The sequence below is a fragment of the Corapipo altera genome, unplaced genomic scaffold, assembly GCF_003945725.1.
Source record: "Corapipo altera isolate COAL_440 unplaced genomic scaffold, ASM394572v1 0, whole genome shotgun sequence".
Classification (NCBI taxonomy): Eukaryota; Metazoa; Chordata; class Aves; order Passeriformes; family Pipridae; genus Corapipo; species Corapipo altera.
The window spans coordinates 27,044,589-27,060,509 of NW_020884872.1; the positions used below are offsets into that span (position 1 = coordinate 27,044,589).

The 15,921-nt window shown below is 41.6% G+C and overlaps 1 protein-coding gene across 7 annotated transcripts in view; it reads right to left on the reverse strand.

Moving 5' to 3' along the window:
* LIMS1 (LIM zinc finger domain containing 1) overlaps positions 1 to 15,921 on the reverse strand; it is a 70,387-nt gene that overhangs the window by 6,179 nt on the left and 48,287 nt on the right. For 5 of the 7 annotated variants that reach the window (XM_027643514.1, XM_027643507.1, XM_027643500.1 and 2 more), the window contains exons 2-6: positions 10,479 to 10,638; positions 4,487 to 4,553; positions 2,507 to 2,627; positions 1,514 to 1,663; positions 209 to 359 (exon numbers count right to left, since the gene is read on the reverse strand). In XM_027643514.1, the coding sequence (XP_027499315.1) occupies positions 209 to 359; positions 1,514 to 1,663; positions 2,507 to 2,627; positions 4,487 to 4,553; positions 10,479 to 10,634 (645 nt within the window). In that variant the 5' untranslated portion in view covers positions 10,635 to 10,638. Of the gene's footprint in view, positions 1 to 208; positions 360 to 1,513; positions 1,664 to 2,506; positions 2,628 to 4,486; positions 4,554 to 10,478; positions 10,639 to 12,954; positions 13,392 to 15,921 lie in introns of those variants that run through there. The other 2 variants (XM_027643463.1, XM_027643473.1) reach the window with 2 other exon arrangements.

Consider the following 15,921-nt stretch of genomic DNA (forward strand, 5'->3'; position numbering starts at 1 on the left):
TCTGTAAGATAGGAAATTACTCCTATTCCACAGTGGAAGACTAGCCACAATAAAGCTGAAGAGGGATTCAGAGAAAGTATCTATAATTCTTGTTGCAAACTTTGATAATCCTTTCATTGAAACTCATCAGCAAAATCACAGATTTTTTAACAGTAAATATGTTAATGTTTACATTTGTAAAAGACATTATGTATCATCTGATGTTTACCTCCACATGCCATTGTTTTCCCATAGCATTCACCACACGGCCTTCAATTGGTCTTCTACATGCCCCACAGATGGGGACACCCATTTTGTCATGGCAGGGTAAGCAGTAGAGTTCTCCCTTCAGCTCACGAGCATCAGCAGTAAGTTCCTTCCTAATCAGAAATTAATGAATTGAGAGCATGAATAAAGGCACTGAATGATGTCAACTCCTGAGAGTTTATGAAAAAAAAAATAATTTTTAGCATTTGTTTAGAAATTACATTTATACTACAGTAATGCGGCAGCATCAAATATAACATAGTTCAACAGAGTTCAAGACTGATCACAGTAAACTGAGAACAGGCTGCTAAACGAGGTGCACTAAGTCTCTTGGAAACAGCTACTGAACTACTGTCATTCTGCTTACGCAGCACAAATGTGCGTGTGAAAGCTGCAGATGTTTGGTTCATATACTGGCACTCATTACCAGTTTATTTCAGATTTGTAGCTGAAAGTAAATGTAGTCCTCTACGTCTAGGTACAGTTTTTCCTTGAAAGAACACTACAGACCCAAACGAGCTACGTTTATTCATTTCCAGTTGCAGAATCTCATACACTCTACTTTTCAGTAAATTGCATAGTTAGATACTGAGAACAGATAAACCTTAAAAGTGACCGTAACCACTAATACTCTCAACTGGTTGCCACTGACAGAACACTACATATTGTTATTCAAATCAGCCTTTGCTATAGCACTGAAATAGTAGCTTCCTTTGCACCAGAAAGAAACAACTAAGAATCCATGCTATGTCCTATAATGTCCCATGGTCCGTGCATCAGTGCAGGATGTAGAAATGTGCAGTTTCACATGCTGCAGCAGCAGAAGCTGACAAAATGAGGTGGGAGAAAGCTCCTAAAAAAGACAGCCTTTAAAAAGAGAGAACAAAGTTTGCATACCACTCAACTAAAAAGAAATAACATAGCCAAGATAGTAATTCAAGCAGGAAAAGAGGACCATTTTTCTTTTTCTCCTAGCAGAATAAAGAACTATCATTTTGCTGCTACGGAAACTGTATCTATGTCCATACTTCGTATTTTGTAAGGTACCACCTTGTCCTGCAGAGTCCACTCTTTCTTTACTCCCCAGCAGTTCAGCTGTTGTTCAAACACTACCACGTCAAAAGCAGTAATACACATTTGGCCACAAGACACCCAAACCCCATCCCCTCTTGCCAGCTGTACAGGATAAGTTTTCACTTTAAGATGTAAATCCATGAATCAAATAAGCCCAGCATTTTCCTGTTTTACTTTGCAGAACTCAAGTTACCCGCAGTTTGCACAGTTGAAATGATCAGGGTGATAAGGGTCATTTTTGAATATGAGAGGCTGTTCATCAATAATGGCATGACACTTCTGGCAAATGTACTTTCCCAGGCCTCTGGCTTTTTCCCTGTTATGGCAAGGACGGCAGAGATGTCTGAAACAACATAAAAAAAGAGAGGTAAGCACTAGTACCAAGTACTACACTGCAAAAATCTATCAAAACTTCATTTCAATCAGTCCTTTTTTGGGGGGAAAGTAATCTTTAAAACAATTTCTTTGGTAGGCAAACCAAGTTCAGAGCAGCAAAATTATCTCCTAAGTTCAGGGTGATCATTTTATTTTCCATCTCCACAGGAGTATCATTTCTTCAGCTGAGTTTAAGCTATGTTGAAACACAGAAAACAAAGTTTGCTATAGACTGTTGTTGCTGAATGTTTTACTTTCAAAATCTTAGAAATTTACATTGGAAGCTGGATGACTACACAAATCGTAATTCTGTAGATAATTCTGTATGTTATATTATACATATGAAGGCAATGGCCATAGAATTCACCTGTAAAACATTCTTCTGATCATAGCTGATAAAAATATCCAACTCCATGAAGGGTCCCACCGAACATAAAGGAATATTAATAAATAAGATGCCAAACTAGACCAAAATTGGAGAGTCCATTGGAAAAAGAAAGTAAAAATGTTTTTTTTAAAAAATAAAGACAGTACTTCTGTATCTGAATGTTTTCTCTCTTCTTACATATAACAATGGCCCCAAAATGTCACTGGGTAGAGAGCCAAGAAACCTACGTTGAAATAGGTATAATGTTAATATTTTAAGGTACCCATTCTTAGTTTTGTGATGCACTCTTAGACCTCTTCCCCAGAGGGAAGAAGGTGCTTCAGTTGCTCCATCTGAGCTGGAAAGCTTCAGGAACCAAAATCTCTCAGTCCCCCCTATTAGTTAATTTATGACCAGTTAATAAAAGGAAGAGTGGAGATCTACCTGCCAGCATTCTTGACAAATCCAATATCAGCCAATACTACTTGGCAGATATCGCAGCAGAAGCACTCTGGATGCCAGCTATTGTTCATGGCTTTAATAACACGACCAATAATGAACTCACCTGTAAGAAACACAACACCAGGATATAAAATACCATACTAGACAAAGTTAAAAGCACTGCAGTGACATCATCATCCGTTTCCTCAACCCAAAATCTTGTAGGACACATTGCTTGCAGTATCATGGTTCTGATTCCAAACTCTGTAATTTGGGTTTTTTCATTGTTTTTTGCTATGGGTCAGAAGATGATGCCCTTGCTGATGGAGAACATTCTGCTCTTTACACACAAGTCCTTTTCATGCACACTCCACCTTCTCTCTGCAATTATCTTTTTTCAGTCTCTTCCCTGTTTTTACTTATCTGTTCTCAAGCTGTTAAGAAATTTATGGAGTATAATATGGCTTTCTTGTGTCTTAATCATCCTTCTCCTTCTTTTCTTTAAGATGACAATCTTAACTTGTCATGTACATAGCAGTAGTTTCTACTCCACTAGGACCAAGCCTTTATGGGGTTCTATACTCAAAGCACAATAGCACTGAGCTTGGGTGGCTGTGGACCTCCTGCAAAAAAAAACTCCCATGGAGTCCAAATGCAAAGCTGCAGTGACGCTGCACAAACACACACAACTTCTAACCCTCTGGGTGTAGCCAAGGCCCCTGAGCAGTGTAAAGGCTCAGCCTAAATTGTGTTTGGGAGATCAGCTTCCCAGGGCCATGGGAGGCTGAGTCCCGGCTTTGGAGAACAACTCACCTCAAAGGGGAGGGATCAGGCAGGTAGAGGAGGGATCAGGCAGGTAACAAAGGAACATCTAGGAACAAAACCTGATGGACTCCAGAAATGTGAGGAATGCTTGAGGTGTCATTGTGACAACAGTCCCATTGATTGTGGCTCTGCTTACTAAGTACAAGCAGTGGGAAAGCCCAGCTCTGTGCAGAACCTTGATAAGGTTTTAAGGGAGTTGGCACTACATGGAGCCAGGACAGAAGGGGGAGGTGTGCTGGCTGGGCAGGAGAAATCCTGGAGATAGGGAGTGTAGCTCCTCAGGAATCACTGCCAACCCACTTCTTCCTCTTTCCCTTCTTGTTCACGTCGGCAGCTATAAATGCAAAGTTCTATAACATCTGCTTCCCCCTCCCTTGGTGTTCAACCCCTCCCTCCACACAAGGAAAGGCCTCACTGAGATAAGTGAAAGCCATACTGCCTTGCCAGGGTGCCATAGAAACACAAGAGCTTCCAGACCGGTTTAAGCAATAGTCAAATAATGACTTCCCAGCCGTGCCCCAGCAAAATACGTCACACACAGGGGAAAAAAGAAAACATGCAATGATTATAGCACAGTAGGCACAGAAGCATTTACATTAACAGTGGCAAATAAAAAAAGCAGCCCTCAGAATTACATAGGGTGGACATTAGATGCTGAAGCCCTAAAGGTATTTGTTTCAAAAAAATCAACAGGAGCCCAGCTGACCATCACTTGATTATATCACTAGCTAATGATGATTGTCCCAGCTTCTGTGGAGTAGGACAGCACAGGTGGGTTATAATAGTCAAAGCAGATGACAAAGCCTTGTTGCAGGGTTTCAGATACATGAGAAGGGCCAAATATGAGCATATGCAGAAATACAGATATATGGAATCAGGAGTCATGAATGGTGTATATAATCAGAAATTTATGAATGGTCTGCTCATTGGATCACTGACTCAACAACTAAACTACTTACTCAAATAATGCAAACTTTTTTTTAAAAATACTGTTGTTTGCTGACCTTTAGAAAAAGCAGCTCCTCAAATTCTCTGAAGTCTAGTACATTCTGCAAGTTCACAGGGCCACTTCCCTGAGAACACACACAGGGGTTGCCTTTCTTCCCCCAGTGACACTCCCATTTGTGATCAAGTGGGTCACCTTTATTTAAAACTTACCACATTGATGGCAGCAAGGGGCAAAAAGCATTTGAAAATCATGTTCACAGTACTTCCTCCCTTCAAACTGCAAAAGGAAAAAGATCTGAGTGTTAGAGGAATGAGGAACATGCTCTTAACATAAATGCTGTAACACCCTGGTGTGTTTCCAGATACAATTAGGTAGCAAAACATGAGGGGCTGCACAAAAAAAAAAACAGACCATGAGCTATAGGTGCTAGGCATTACATCCACCCATCTTAATTCATCTACTAGTTAGCATGTAGTGTTAATAGCACACCATTCCTCCAATACTGCCAAGAGTCTAAGGCATCTTCCGTCATCAATTTATATCACAAGAGACATCTGAATTCTGAATTTTGATGGACTGCTGAAGCTCTGATGAAACAGAGCACATTCTGAGCAGGAAATTAGCTAACAAAAACCCTTGGGCAGTGGGAGAGGGAAAGGATTTTCCCTGAACCCATTTGATGTCTTCCTGACTCTACATTTCCTGCAAGAATGACTTACTGGAGGCATTAAGTACGATGGGGGTAGGGAGAGGAAGAACATCAGGGACAGAAATCTTTGACTTTATGGAGCAGTACAGCCAAAACATGAAGTGAAATAAGCCTTTTCCTTTGTGATGCTTATTTCACAGAATCATAGAAATCATTTAGGTTGGAAAAGACCCTTACGATAATCAAGTCCAAATATTAAGGAACAAAGTTCATTACATCGATCAGATTAAATTGGGATCTGATCTTAAGGGATTTGGACTTGGATCTGAATTTTATCACAGCCTAGATGAGTTCAGCTACAGTTCAAGCTCTCATATAAAAAAAACCATATGGAATTAAAAAAAATTCAACAGCACTGCATCAGTAGCTTAGCCAAAGAATATGTAAAAACATGTAGGCAAGTATGTGCTGAGATGAAGGGAAAAGTTTAGATACCTTCAGGCACCACCATTACCAGATACAAATGCCAACTGGCGTGTCAAAACCAGATAGAGAATATTAGGTATACTGTAAAATGTTTGGATTTGAATGTCTCGGTTTAAAACAGTGGAAAAATGAGGACAGCAGGAAACTCGCTCCTTTCATTTTACTGTGTCTAAGACAAAACAAAATAAATAGCATAAAATACTACCCACAAAGTAAGTTTTTGTGCCTGGACAGAAAATACAGCAATGTGTTTCAAGATTACCTGTTTTATACTATGAAATTGCAAGGATCAAATACAATATAAATATAATAAATACTCTTGCAACTGGCAGGGTGGGGATCTAACGGAACACTCTCAAAGTCACTGGGTACTTGAGATTAGAAAACTCCTCTGCCCAACCTGAATTGCACCTATTAGGAACAGAAAGACACAAGCTCAATACAGACTCTTTCAGAAGTCTCTGCTAGGAATTTATCAAGTGCTATTTCACTGTAATACTGTAAAACAGATTATTTTTTTTAATTTCAGCTTTTTAAAAAAATAATAATTGAGAGGTAGAGAGCTATTACTTTCTCAAGGAGTAATGGAAATTATTTGTTCATTGTGAATTGTGCTTCCTTCCTGCCAGATAAAATCCTTTTAAAACTGAAAAAAATTCAAAAGCTTCCTGTTCTGTGTAAACAGGTGGTCCAATGGGGGATGCTTAGGTTTGCCAGGATTTTAAAGCCACCACAGGTTGATCTGGACAGACCAAACAGGTTTTCTTCCCCTCTGGTTTATGTCAGGTAGGTTGGTTCCCATTCAGTCTTGTTTGTATTTTCAATCTTCTTAACTCATTTGTGCTGCTCTTGTAGATGACCTAGCAGTTATCCATCAGAGAAAGCCTTGAGTTTCTGTAACAAATCTCACAGCACATATTTCAAAAGCAAGATAGTTTCACTGTTGTATGCTGGAGGTCTATGAGTTAAATGGCTCTGCATAGAACATCTCACTGTTACATAGCCACCAGCTTATCTGCCTGTTTTTAGCTAACTTAGAGGAAAGAAATGTACAAAACCTGAGTCTTTAAAGATTCTCTCTCTAAGGTAGTTTCTGGTAGGAAAACACTCTTTCTTTTAGGAAAACACACAAGGTGCAACTGGAATAGAAACAAATCTGACAAGTGCATTGCAAATGCACCTTCCTTTAATCTTCTTAAAGGTTATTACAAACATTTTAAAAAAACAAAACAAACTGAAAGAAACCTCCTCTCAAGAGACAAAAGTCACATGCTATTCCATATTATTTCGTTATTATGATAAAACAACAACAACAATAATAGTAATATATATTTCCCAATTATGGCTGTTGTGAGTAGTCCATAAAGATTTTGCTGTATTTCTTCTGTTCTGGGAAGCACCTCTCTAAGCCCTTCCCTCTCTTCCACCTCAGCACAGTACAGTGCAGGCTAGGATGCTTCTGAAAACAAACAGCACAAGGCTCTAAACAAACACCCAGACCAGGGGTACAACTTCTCTCGTCTAACCTCCCCCGTCTGAAGGTGAGGTGTCCACACTCTCCAGTGGGAGACACAGGCAACCTCTAGAAGGAAGGAGCCATTCTATGACCTGAGAGTAATGTGGGTTGGAGGAAATGCCCACTGACTGATTACAGTGGGGCCACCCTGTCCCTCTGAGTGCACTGCCAGCTGCCACTGAAGGTCTCCACTTAAGCCGTCTGTTCTGATACCTGCAGTGCTATCTGCACTGAGACTCTGCAGCAGCTGCTCTAAGGAATGCACATCTCCCAGGTGGTGGAGTAAAAGCAGACCAGAATTGCTACCACTTCACACCTGACACCAGAGCAGAGTAAGTTTGGAAATTCTGCTGGCATGTGCTTGTGCTAATCTTTGTTTAGGTCGAGTGCATAAGAAAACTTGCTAAAATGATGCTGCTGAGCAAACTGGAACACAATTATACCCTTGCAGGTCCTAAACCCACAGTTTCTGCGCAATATTAGGCACACAGTTCTCAGGAATCCAAATTACCATTTCTAACATGGGTTCATGAGGACATCTACAAAACTCCTGCTATGCTGTGCTGACTCCAAGCGGTGGAGGGGCACTGCTCTGGTGTGGTGCCACTTGTGCCAGCAAGTGACTTGGCTCCAGTGCCAGACCACAGCAAGCTGTGCTGATCAGGGTCCCTGCAAGGCAGCCTGGAGACATGTCCTGCGGCAAAGGAGACCTGCATCTCTCTGACCAGTTCAACCCCCACCCATGGAACACAGAGTGAAAGCTTATCATGGCAGCGTTTGACGGCAAATGTGATAAGCAGCTTAATGACTAACTGGGGGAACTCTGCAAGTCTTGTAATAGGCAGGGTAACAATATTTGCCTTCCCAATTGCTAAGAGCTAGAAATCATTTCCAAGAAATACTAGCTTAGCTAAATCAGACTCAGAATAAATACAAACTCATGCTGGGCAACCAACAATGCCCGCGTCTACCCATGGGGAACATGTTCAGAAAGACACATTACCTGGCCACACCTGCAAACACATCCATCTTCTTGAAGACTGCATTAAGGCAATCTGAGGAAGACATCCTTTATGCCTGTCTTCTCCACTCATTTTTTCTTGACAGTGATACAGATTATCTCAAGTCCTCAGAGCACTGTCAGCCACAACCTAAGCCCACCTTTTGCCTGCTTAGGGCTGTCCCTTCCTCTCACAGAATCACAGAATGGGCAAGGTTGGACGGGACCACAGTGGGTCATCTGGTCCAACCTCCTGATCAAGCAGGGTCAGCCTAGAGCATACTGCACAGGACTGTGTCCAGACAATTCTTGAATATCTCCAGTGAGGGAGACTCAACAACATCTCTGGGCAATCTGTTCCAGTGTGTGGTCACCCGCACACTAAAGAAGTTTTTCTTTATGATCAGATGGAACTTCTTGTGCCTCAATTTCTGTCTGTTGCCTCCTCTCCTATAGCTTGACACCACTGAGAAGAGCCTGGCTCCATCCTCTTGACACCTTCCCTTCAGATAATTATATACACTGATAATAGTATACTACTACTTCTCAGTTGTCTTCTTGAGTCTGAACAGGCCTAGCTCCCTCAGCCTATCTGATGTTATTTTACTTCTGTAACAGTTGTGGCAAGAAGTGTCTATGCTTAACTGAAACTTTCCACTTTCTACATAACATTTCTCAGGCTATCCAGCCTGAAAAAAACCCATAGCAACATTAACCAAAACACATTTAGTACCTGGTGCTATTTTCATTCCCAGGACAATCTATTGGCACTCACTTCTGACTTACTGTCTTTGAGAGCAGCACGTTTCAGTAAGAGTGCTCAAAGACCAATTGTCATGAATATGAACGTTAACAAGGTAGCAATAGGAAGGAAAACACATCCAATATATCTAGGGTCCTTGCCTCTGCTACAGATTCAGGTATGGCCACCTAGAAGCACCCAGAGCAACACAGAGTTTGTAATGTTCTTGACCTAGGTCCAAAAGTAAGACTTTCCTTCCACTGCAGTCCTTGTCCATCCCCTAGGAGACACAGGCTGCCTAGAGCATGATTCCCTCAAACTTTTATCTTTAACAAAAGACTATCCAACATTCTGAAAGAAGTCTCTGGAATGTCTCATTGCTTTTTGAGTCAGAAGAAGTATGAATAAAGTACTCATTATTTAGAGAAAATACATTTTATTGGTTTAAGACAGTTTTAACACAATTACAAATATTTTAGTTTTGAAACATCTGTATCACTTTACGTTCGCCTCAGGTCTTAACACGCCAGGATGGACTCTTTACTGTGTCTGGAAGCTGGCAGCAGCTCAGTATATATTAACAATTGCAAATCAATGTGTTAATATCATGGGGTTGTTCTTCTGCTTTTATTTAATTAATTCTGCCTTGCAGTTCACCTTTTGATGTCTTATGGAATATTACTCATTTAACACAATTTCTGCAAGACTATCCCTGGCGCACGGAAAAGTCTTTTGACAAGGCGAGAGAAAGCAAATCCCCAGGAATCCCTTTTGACAGTCTCTTTTCCTATTCACACTCCTCTCTCAGCCTCTCCTCATCACCACATAACATGGCTCTGTAAAGTTAGAAATGATCCTTTGGAATATAAACTGTTGTGCTCTTGCCATAAGGAGCACAACTGTCTGTGAGAGCACAGACTTGTGCTTTTAACACACTGCTCACCTTCTTTTTCAGATCGTAGTATGACTTAAGTCCTGTAACTGCTACACTAAGTTGGACTACAAGCTACTTGAGCAGGGACCTTATCTCTCAGACATTAATTCCCCGGCTCATGCCATCTATTGTTCCTTGTACCAATCACTTTGTATTTTATGAACCAGTCTAAAGCTTTCAATAAAGCCACTTTTTACCTGCATTTTCTCCTGAATCCCCATAATAGGCGAGTGTAAAAGAAAATAACACTGATACCAAAATACCCATCTGAGCTGAGGGCAATCGACCTGGAGATGAGAAATGTGAACGGGAACACGTTTTAACCTTTAAAAGTGTGTTAAGAACCGGTAATTTTAGATGCTCTGGTGTGTTAGAGTCGACCCTACACAGGCCCTGCCTGGTTTGGCTTCTACATACACCCTGATGTCAGCATGCTGACTTACAGGTCATCTCTTTTCACATGCCGAGCTGGCCTCACTCAGGTCAGCAATAAACCTCCTAGGGGCCACAGGATGCTGGGATTTCCCTCTATATGACTTTCTCCTCTAAGAAGTATGCTTTCTCTGTATTTTTGGTATGATACATCAGATTCACAAACTGCAGGGAAAAAAATCTGCACTGAAAAAGGAATCTCCAGCATTTTTTTCTCAGCTTTGATAACATTAGGGTCCATATTTAAATAAGGTTATATATACTGATGTCCTTCAAATTAGCATAGAAATGCTTCCTAGCTTTTTTCTCCCTTTACTGGGCATACCATTTCAGAGCCCAGTTCTTGCCATGGGACTTTCTAAGCCATGGATCTGCCTGTAGCTAATCCTGGTATGGGAAAGAAGGCACAATGGGGGCGAGAGGGGCACTCTGCCCCGCTTACCTCATAGAAGAGCCCTTCAGGGAACTGCTGAAAGCACTGGGCACAGACGAAGCACTGCTCGTGGTACAGCTCACCGTTGCTGTTGACTATTTTCTCGGCAGGGGCAAAGCCACCCCTGCAGCGCTCGCAGATGGCATTTGCAAGCGCGTTCGCCATGTTGCTGTTAATAAAAAAAAAAACCACAAAAAGAAATAGAAAGAAAATTAGCTTAAATAGGCAACAACACTGGTTGTAGGTCTTTTTTTTTCCCCCCAAGGCCAAACTGCATCAGCCTAATGCAAGGCTGCTCAGTACAAGTTTTTCGATGGACTTCATGGCTTGTAGTATCCCCTCAGAAATAAAACTACCACTTCTCCCTGCTCCTAAACTCTTTAGAAACAAAATCCTCGTGACGAACTCTAATTAATTCAAAAACCAAACAGAAATGTTGTTACAACAAAAATGTTGTTATAAATTTACAGGGTTTTTATGATGCAAAAAGACAGGCAATTCAAAGTACTATAAAAATTGTTAAATACATTAGAATTACAGAAAACAAGGGCAAATTATGAAATATATTAGAATTACAGAAAACAAGGGCAAATATTAACAATAATTGAGGACTAGCACCACAAAGGAAAACATAAATGATTAATTCTAAAGAATTCCTAATTCTAAAATATATATGTAACAGCCTTAGTTCAAAGCTCTAAATAAACAATGTGAAAGAGTGTGCAGTATCTAGTCTGGCAGATATTAACAACAATCAGAGTAGGTAAACAATTATCCCTTATACAAGCTCTGCATAGCTTGAGGTCATTTTACAAATTTAGTTTGAAGTCATGGGATTTTTGATTGGTTTGTGAAAGTTCATCTCAGAGTGCTCAGCTCACGATGTGCCAACTCACAGTCCACTCCAGGGCCATGCTAGAGGATGGGAATGCTCCAGCTGCCCCAAGGCAACCCACATGCAGCCCAACACAAAGTCATAAACCCATACCAGGGATGCAAAAAAATACTCAAATAGCAACCTTGGTTGCTTCTCAAAGGCACAGAACCAAAAAACGGCAGTGTGGTAGTTGCAAAACATTAGAGGAATTAGCTGCTTCACTGGGTTCATGTCCACATCTGCAGAAGACACTACAGCTGTGTTGCAGTTAATTAAGGCCAGGAAAAGGCTCTCTTGATTTTTCCTTTGCAAATATTTTATTACTCATATCTAGACTCTCAAAGCTATGCCTTTCAAGATCACCTCTCTGTCCTAATACCATGTGATAGCAGAGAGCAAATATAGAGCAATGGTCTAGTTTCATTACAATCTGACCTCCGCTGACAAAATCGCCGACTCAAAACATCTATTTGGAAGATTATTAGACAAGTGACATTATTTTAAACACATATGTGCACATGCACACATTTTGGTACAGCTGTCATGCTGTACTTGTAAGTGCAGAGCCCTCAGTCCTCTGCAAGATGCCAAGACTTCCTTTTTATCCCCACAAGGGGATAAGACCTCTTGGCTCCCACCAGGTTCAATAAGAATTGAATTCATTCCATGCACACCATCCAAAGGAGCAAGCAAACACCTAGCACGTGGTTCAAAATGGAATGTGTTTTATCTATTTCTTACACTGTCTCACAGAAGAGCCCTAAGCAAGGTCAAATCTGACCAGTTATTATTAGCTGGCACTTTTTTTTTCTCTCTCTAAAGATCTTTGCAGAAGAGAAAAACAGTAACTGCTACCTAAATATTCATTGCTGTTCCAGTGAAACAAAAGTGGGCAAATTTCACTCGAAGATCAGACAGGGAGGATGGTCTCTCCCATATGTAACAGACAGACCTATGGACAAACTGCAGTGACTATACATATGAACTGGGATTAAGTATAAAGCTCCATGGATTGTATATGCTTTCTGTGGGGGAAGACCTCAGTCAACTTCCCCATCCTTTTTATCAACCTAAGTGAGGAATAATCACAACAGAAACTGGGACCTTTCATCATCACTTCAACAGTGCTCGAGCACTAAGGATGTTAAGCGCTGGCATACATAAAGTATAATCCAAGCAAAAACATGAAACAAAGTTCAAAACCAAATGAAAACACTAAGTTTTCCTCCTCAGTACACAAAAGTGCTTCACTTTGAAACACATCATAAATGCAAAATCAGTGATATATGTAATACTTCTGCACTGATGAAGCAGTTTATCCATTTGCCCAAGACGACATGCAACCAACCTGAAGGCAGAGAGACTACCTGACAAATTCCAACCCCATTTTAACTGTTGATAAAAATTTCTGATGCAATTAATGATGAAATTTAAAGCAACCACTCCAGTTTTAGTTGACAGTTACCACTGGCAATGTTTCAAGCAGAACAGTGGCAAAGGTTGGGTAAGAGAACAGCTTGCACAAATCTCAGATAATAAAATACATAAGTACAATACACATGCAATGTCACTAGAGCTACACTCCGAAGCTGAACAGAACAAACTTACAATTTTGCATAGAAGTCACAGAACTCTTTGTAGAGTTTTATTTCACTGTGCCTACGTTGCAATTTTGACACTGGTTTCTCGCCTTCATTTCCTGCAGAGTTGCGAGCATCAGGAGCAACCTTGTATGCAACCTCTTCATCCTCTGGGATGGGGTATGGGTGAGCTCTGTGCTGGAAGTCCATCTCTCTCTGATTGCCTTCCTGGGTGTATATATTCTATGCTTATACTGCAAAGAAGCTGTAGGCAAAGCCTGCAAACCAGTATGCTGGACTTCCCCTTGTTCCCAGTGAAGTGATTTACTTTCACAGTTCCGTGTCATGTAGCCAGAGCTACTCAGTGCCCTGCTAGAGCTTCAAGTTAAAAGTTCAGTGGCGGGGCGGTGAGCCTGTCACACTGTGATTTACTGAGGCTGGCTGTACACAGAGGAGCAAATTTTCCTGTTAGGCCCTCATGTAAACTCGGATGCTGGAAAGGGTCTCTGCTGCTGGCTACTGACAGAAGCTGCCCAGGAGAGCTGTGGTGTGAGTAGCGTATGTGAGCAAATATGTTCACCAACAAACTTGTCCACAGCTACTTTCTGCTGAGGGGGGAACGGAGGTAGATTCAAACAATATTTTATCATGGGCAAACCAGAAGTGGGAAGCACAAAGAGAAGACTCCTGTCTCTAGGCAAATATTGCTTTAATGCTACAGTATACTAATTATGGTGAAAAAAATGCCTTTAATGTTTCGCTTGTGTCTTCTGCTGTCCTATGCACTGAATTTATCTATAGGCATCTTTCTTTGTGTCAGCACTTTGGAGAATGGACAGGTACAGATGGATAGTTACATTTATGTTGTGCTTCACAGGCCACTAACCAAACTGCCACGTATGCTATAATGGGCAATATATGAAGGAGGAAAACTAAAGCTTTATTTCCAGTAATGTGCTGCATTTAGATCAATTTCACATAAGAACATTTACTGAAGTAATTTACCGTGGACATTAAAGAACTGAGAAAGCAAGACTAGGAAGAAAGAATGAAAAACAATTATTCCTTTACCACAGAATGCCCTCCTAATGTTGTAATTATTTTACGTTCATATTCTATTTAAAAAACCTGTTGTGCACCACTTACTAGGGAAGCCAGGGCTGATTAGCTGCAGATCTCCAGCTAATAACTACACTACTGCAAGCTTTCCCTACTTAAAGCACAGCGCTTGTGGCAGACATGGGATACTTGGTTTCCCGCAACTTTTAACTGCAGAAAAGGCAGGCTTTTAGAAAACCCTCTTGAGTAACTACCTCTGGCATTGGACTGACTCAGCCTTGTTTGTAATCAGTTGAACTGCAGAACCGCATGCACTTTGTGCTCATGACACACAGTACCTTGGTATCTGAAGAATCTGCTAGTCTTCAAGGAGGACGAGAAAGCAGAGGATGACAAGGAGATGAGCAGAGGGAACAAGCAGAGAAATTAGGACTCGAAGATCAGAGAATCACACAATCATTTTTGGATAAGACTTCAAGATCACTGAGTACACACCTTTTAAACACCTCCAGGGTTGGTGACTCCACCACTTCCCTGGGCAGTCTGTTCCAGTGCTTGACAAACCTTTCCATGAAGAAATTTGTCCTAATCTCCAATCTAAACCTCCAATCTAAACAACTTGAGGCCGTTTCCTCTTGTCCTGTCACAGGATATGACAGAAGGTCCAATCAAGGTAAAACTTCTTAATATACCTTCACCTTCCTAGGACCTACTACTGAGGGTCTGGTTGATGATGGGTTTTGGCTGTATCTCTCAGCACTGGTTGGGACAGCTTGCTCAGCCAGTGTACAGCAGCCCACAAACCCCTCTCCATGCAGGCCTGAGCTCGCATGTAGCCGTTTTCCCTCAGCCTGGCCAAGACAGCACTACACTGCTGCTGCTGCCAAATTTGTGGGATGGGTTTGGTCAGGCATCTTTCCTTCACTTCCCCTCAACAAGGAGCAACCCCTGGGCAAGCTATTGCTTGGGTAGGTGGGAGCCAGGCAGCATGACCCTGCTTATTTATCCATCTCTAGGTGTGCTTACGCATCCTGCATCAGAGCTACCAAGAGTTACAAGCTGTAACAGGCTAAGGAGGCTGCACCCACACCACTGACACAGCTTGGCTGCAGCTCAAGCCCTATTTTTATCTGTCATGGGGCAAGTGATGCTCAGGTTGTAGCCGTAGGCCACAAAGATCTTGCCAGAGCACTGGTGCAGGAAACAGTCCTGGAACAAAAGGTTTCTGCGTCCACTGGAGCACCAGTGAAAACGAGCAGTGTTTGCCAACAGATATACAGGCATACTGATGCTGGCTCTTCTTCTCCATCTTGCCTCTCAACATTTTCTGCACAGGCCAGTGCTAAGCTTCTGTGGATATAAAAAACTCCAGCGAGACAGACTGCAATGGACTAAACATGCTGATTCATCCAGGATTAGTGTAGGTGTACCAAGCCACTAAGATAAGAAACAGCAAGTCGGTCTGTCTCTTCCCCTTAACGCTGTTTCTCAACAATTTCTCAACTGTTTTCCTGTGTTTTGTCCCAGATCACTTGCAATTCTGCTGGGAGGCTGCTGCTGCAAATCAAGACAGCTCTGTTTTTCTCCTGGTGGACTTCTACAGTCCTTGCAGTAACCTGAAATCCACATGTGACCCAGGTAACTGGAAGCCACTTGTGCTGCCTTGTGTCTTCTGTTGTCAACAGGAAAATATTCGCTTGCTTCTTCAGCTGCTGCTGAGCAGTCTTCCACGTGGCTGTAGCAACGCAAGTAGTATGGCGAGTCAGTGCAGTAAGATGTTCATCCAAAAATCCTGTTTTAATTTTCCTGTTTTTTTCCAAGAGGCAGTCCTACAAGGTAATAGAACTCCATATGTGCAATAAGTATAAGCTGCCTGGTTCTCCAGGCATATTACTTTTGCTGCTGATGGAATGACTCCCAATGTCTTCTTCCATTA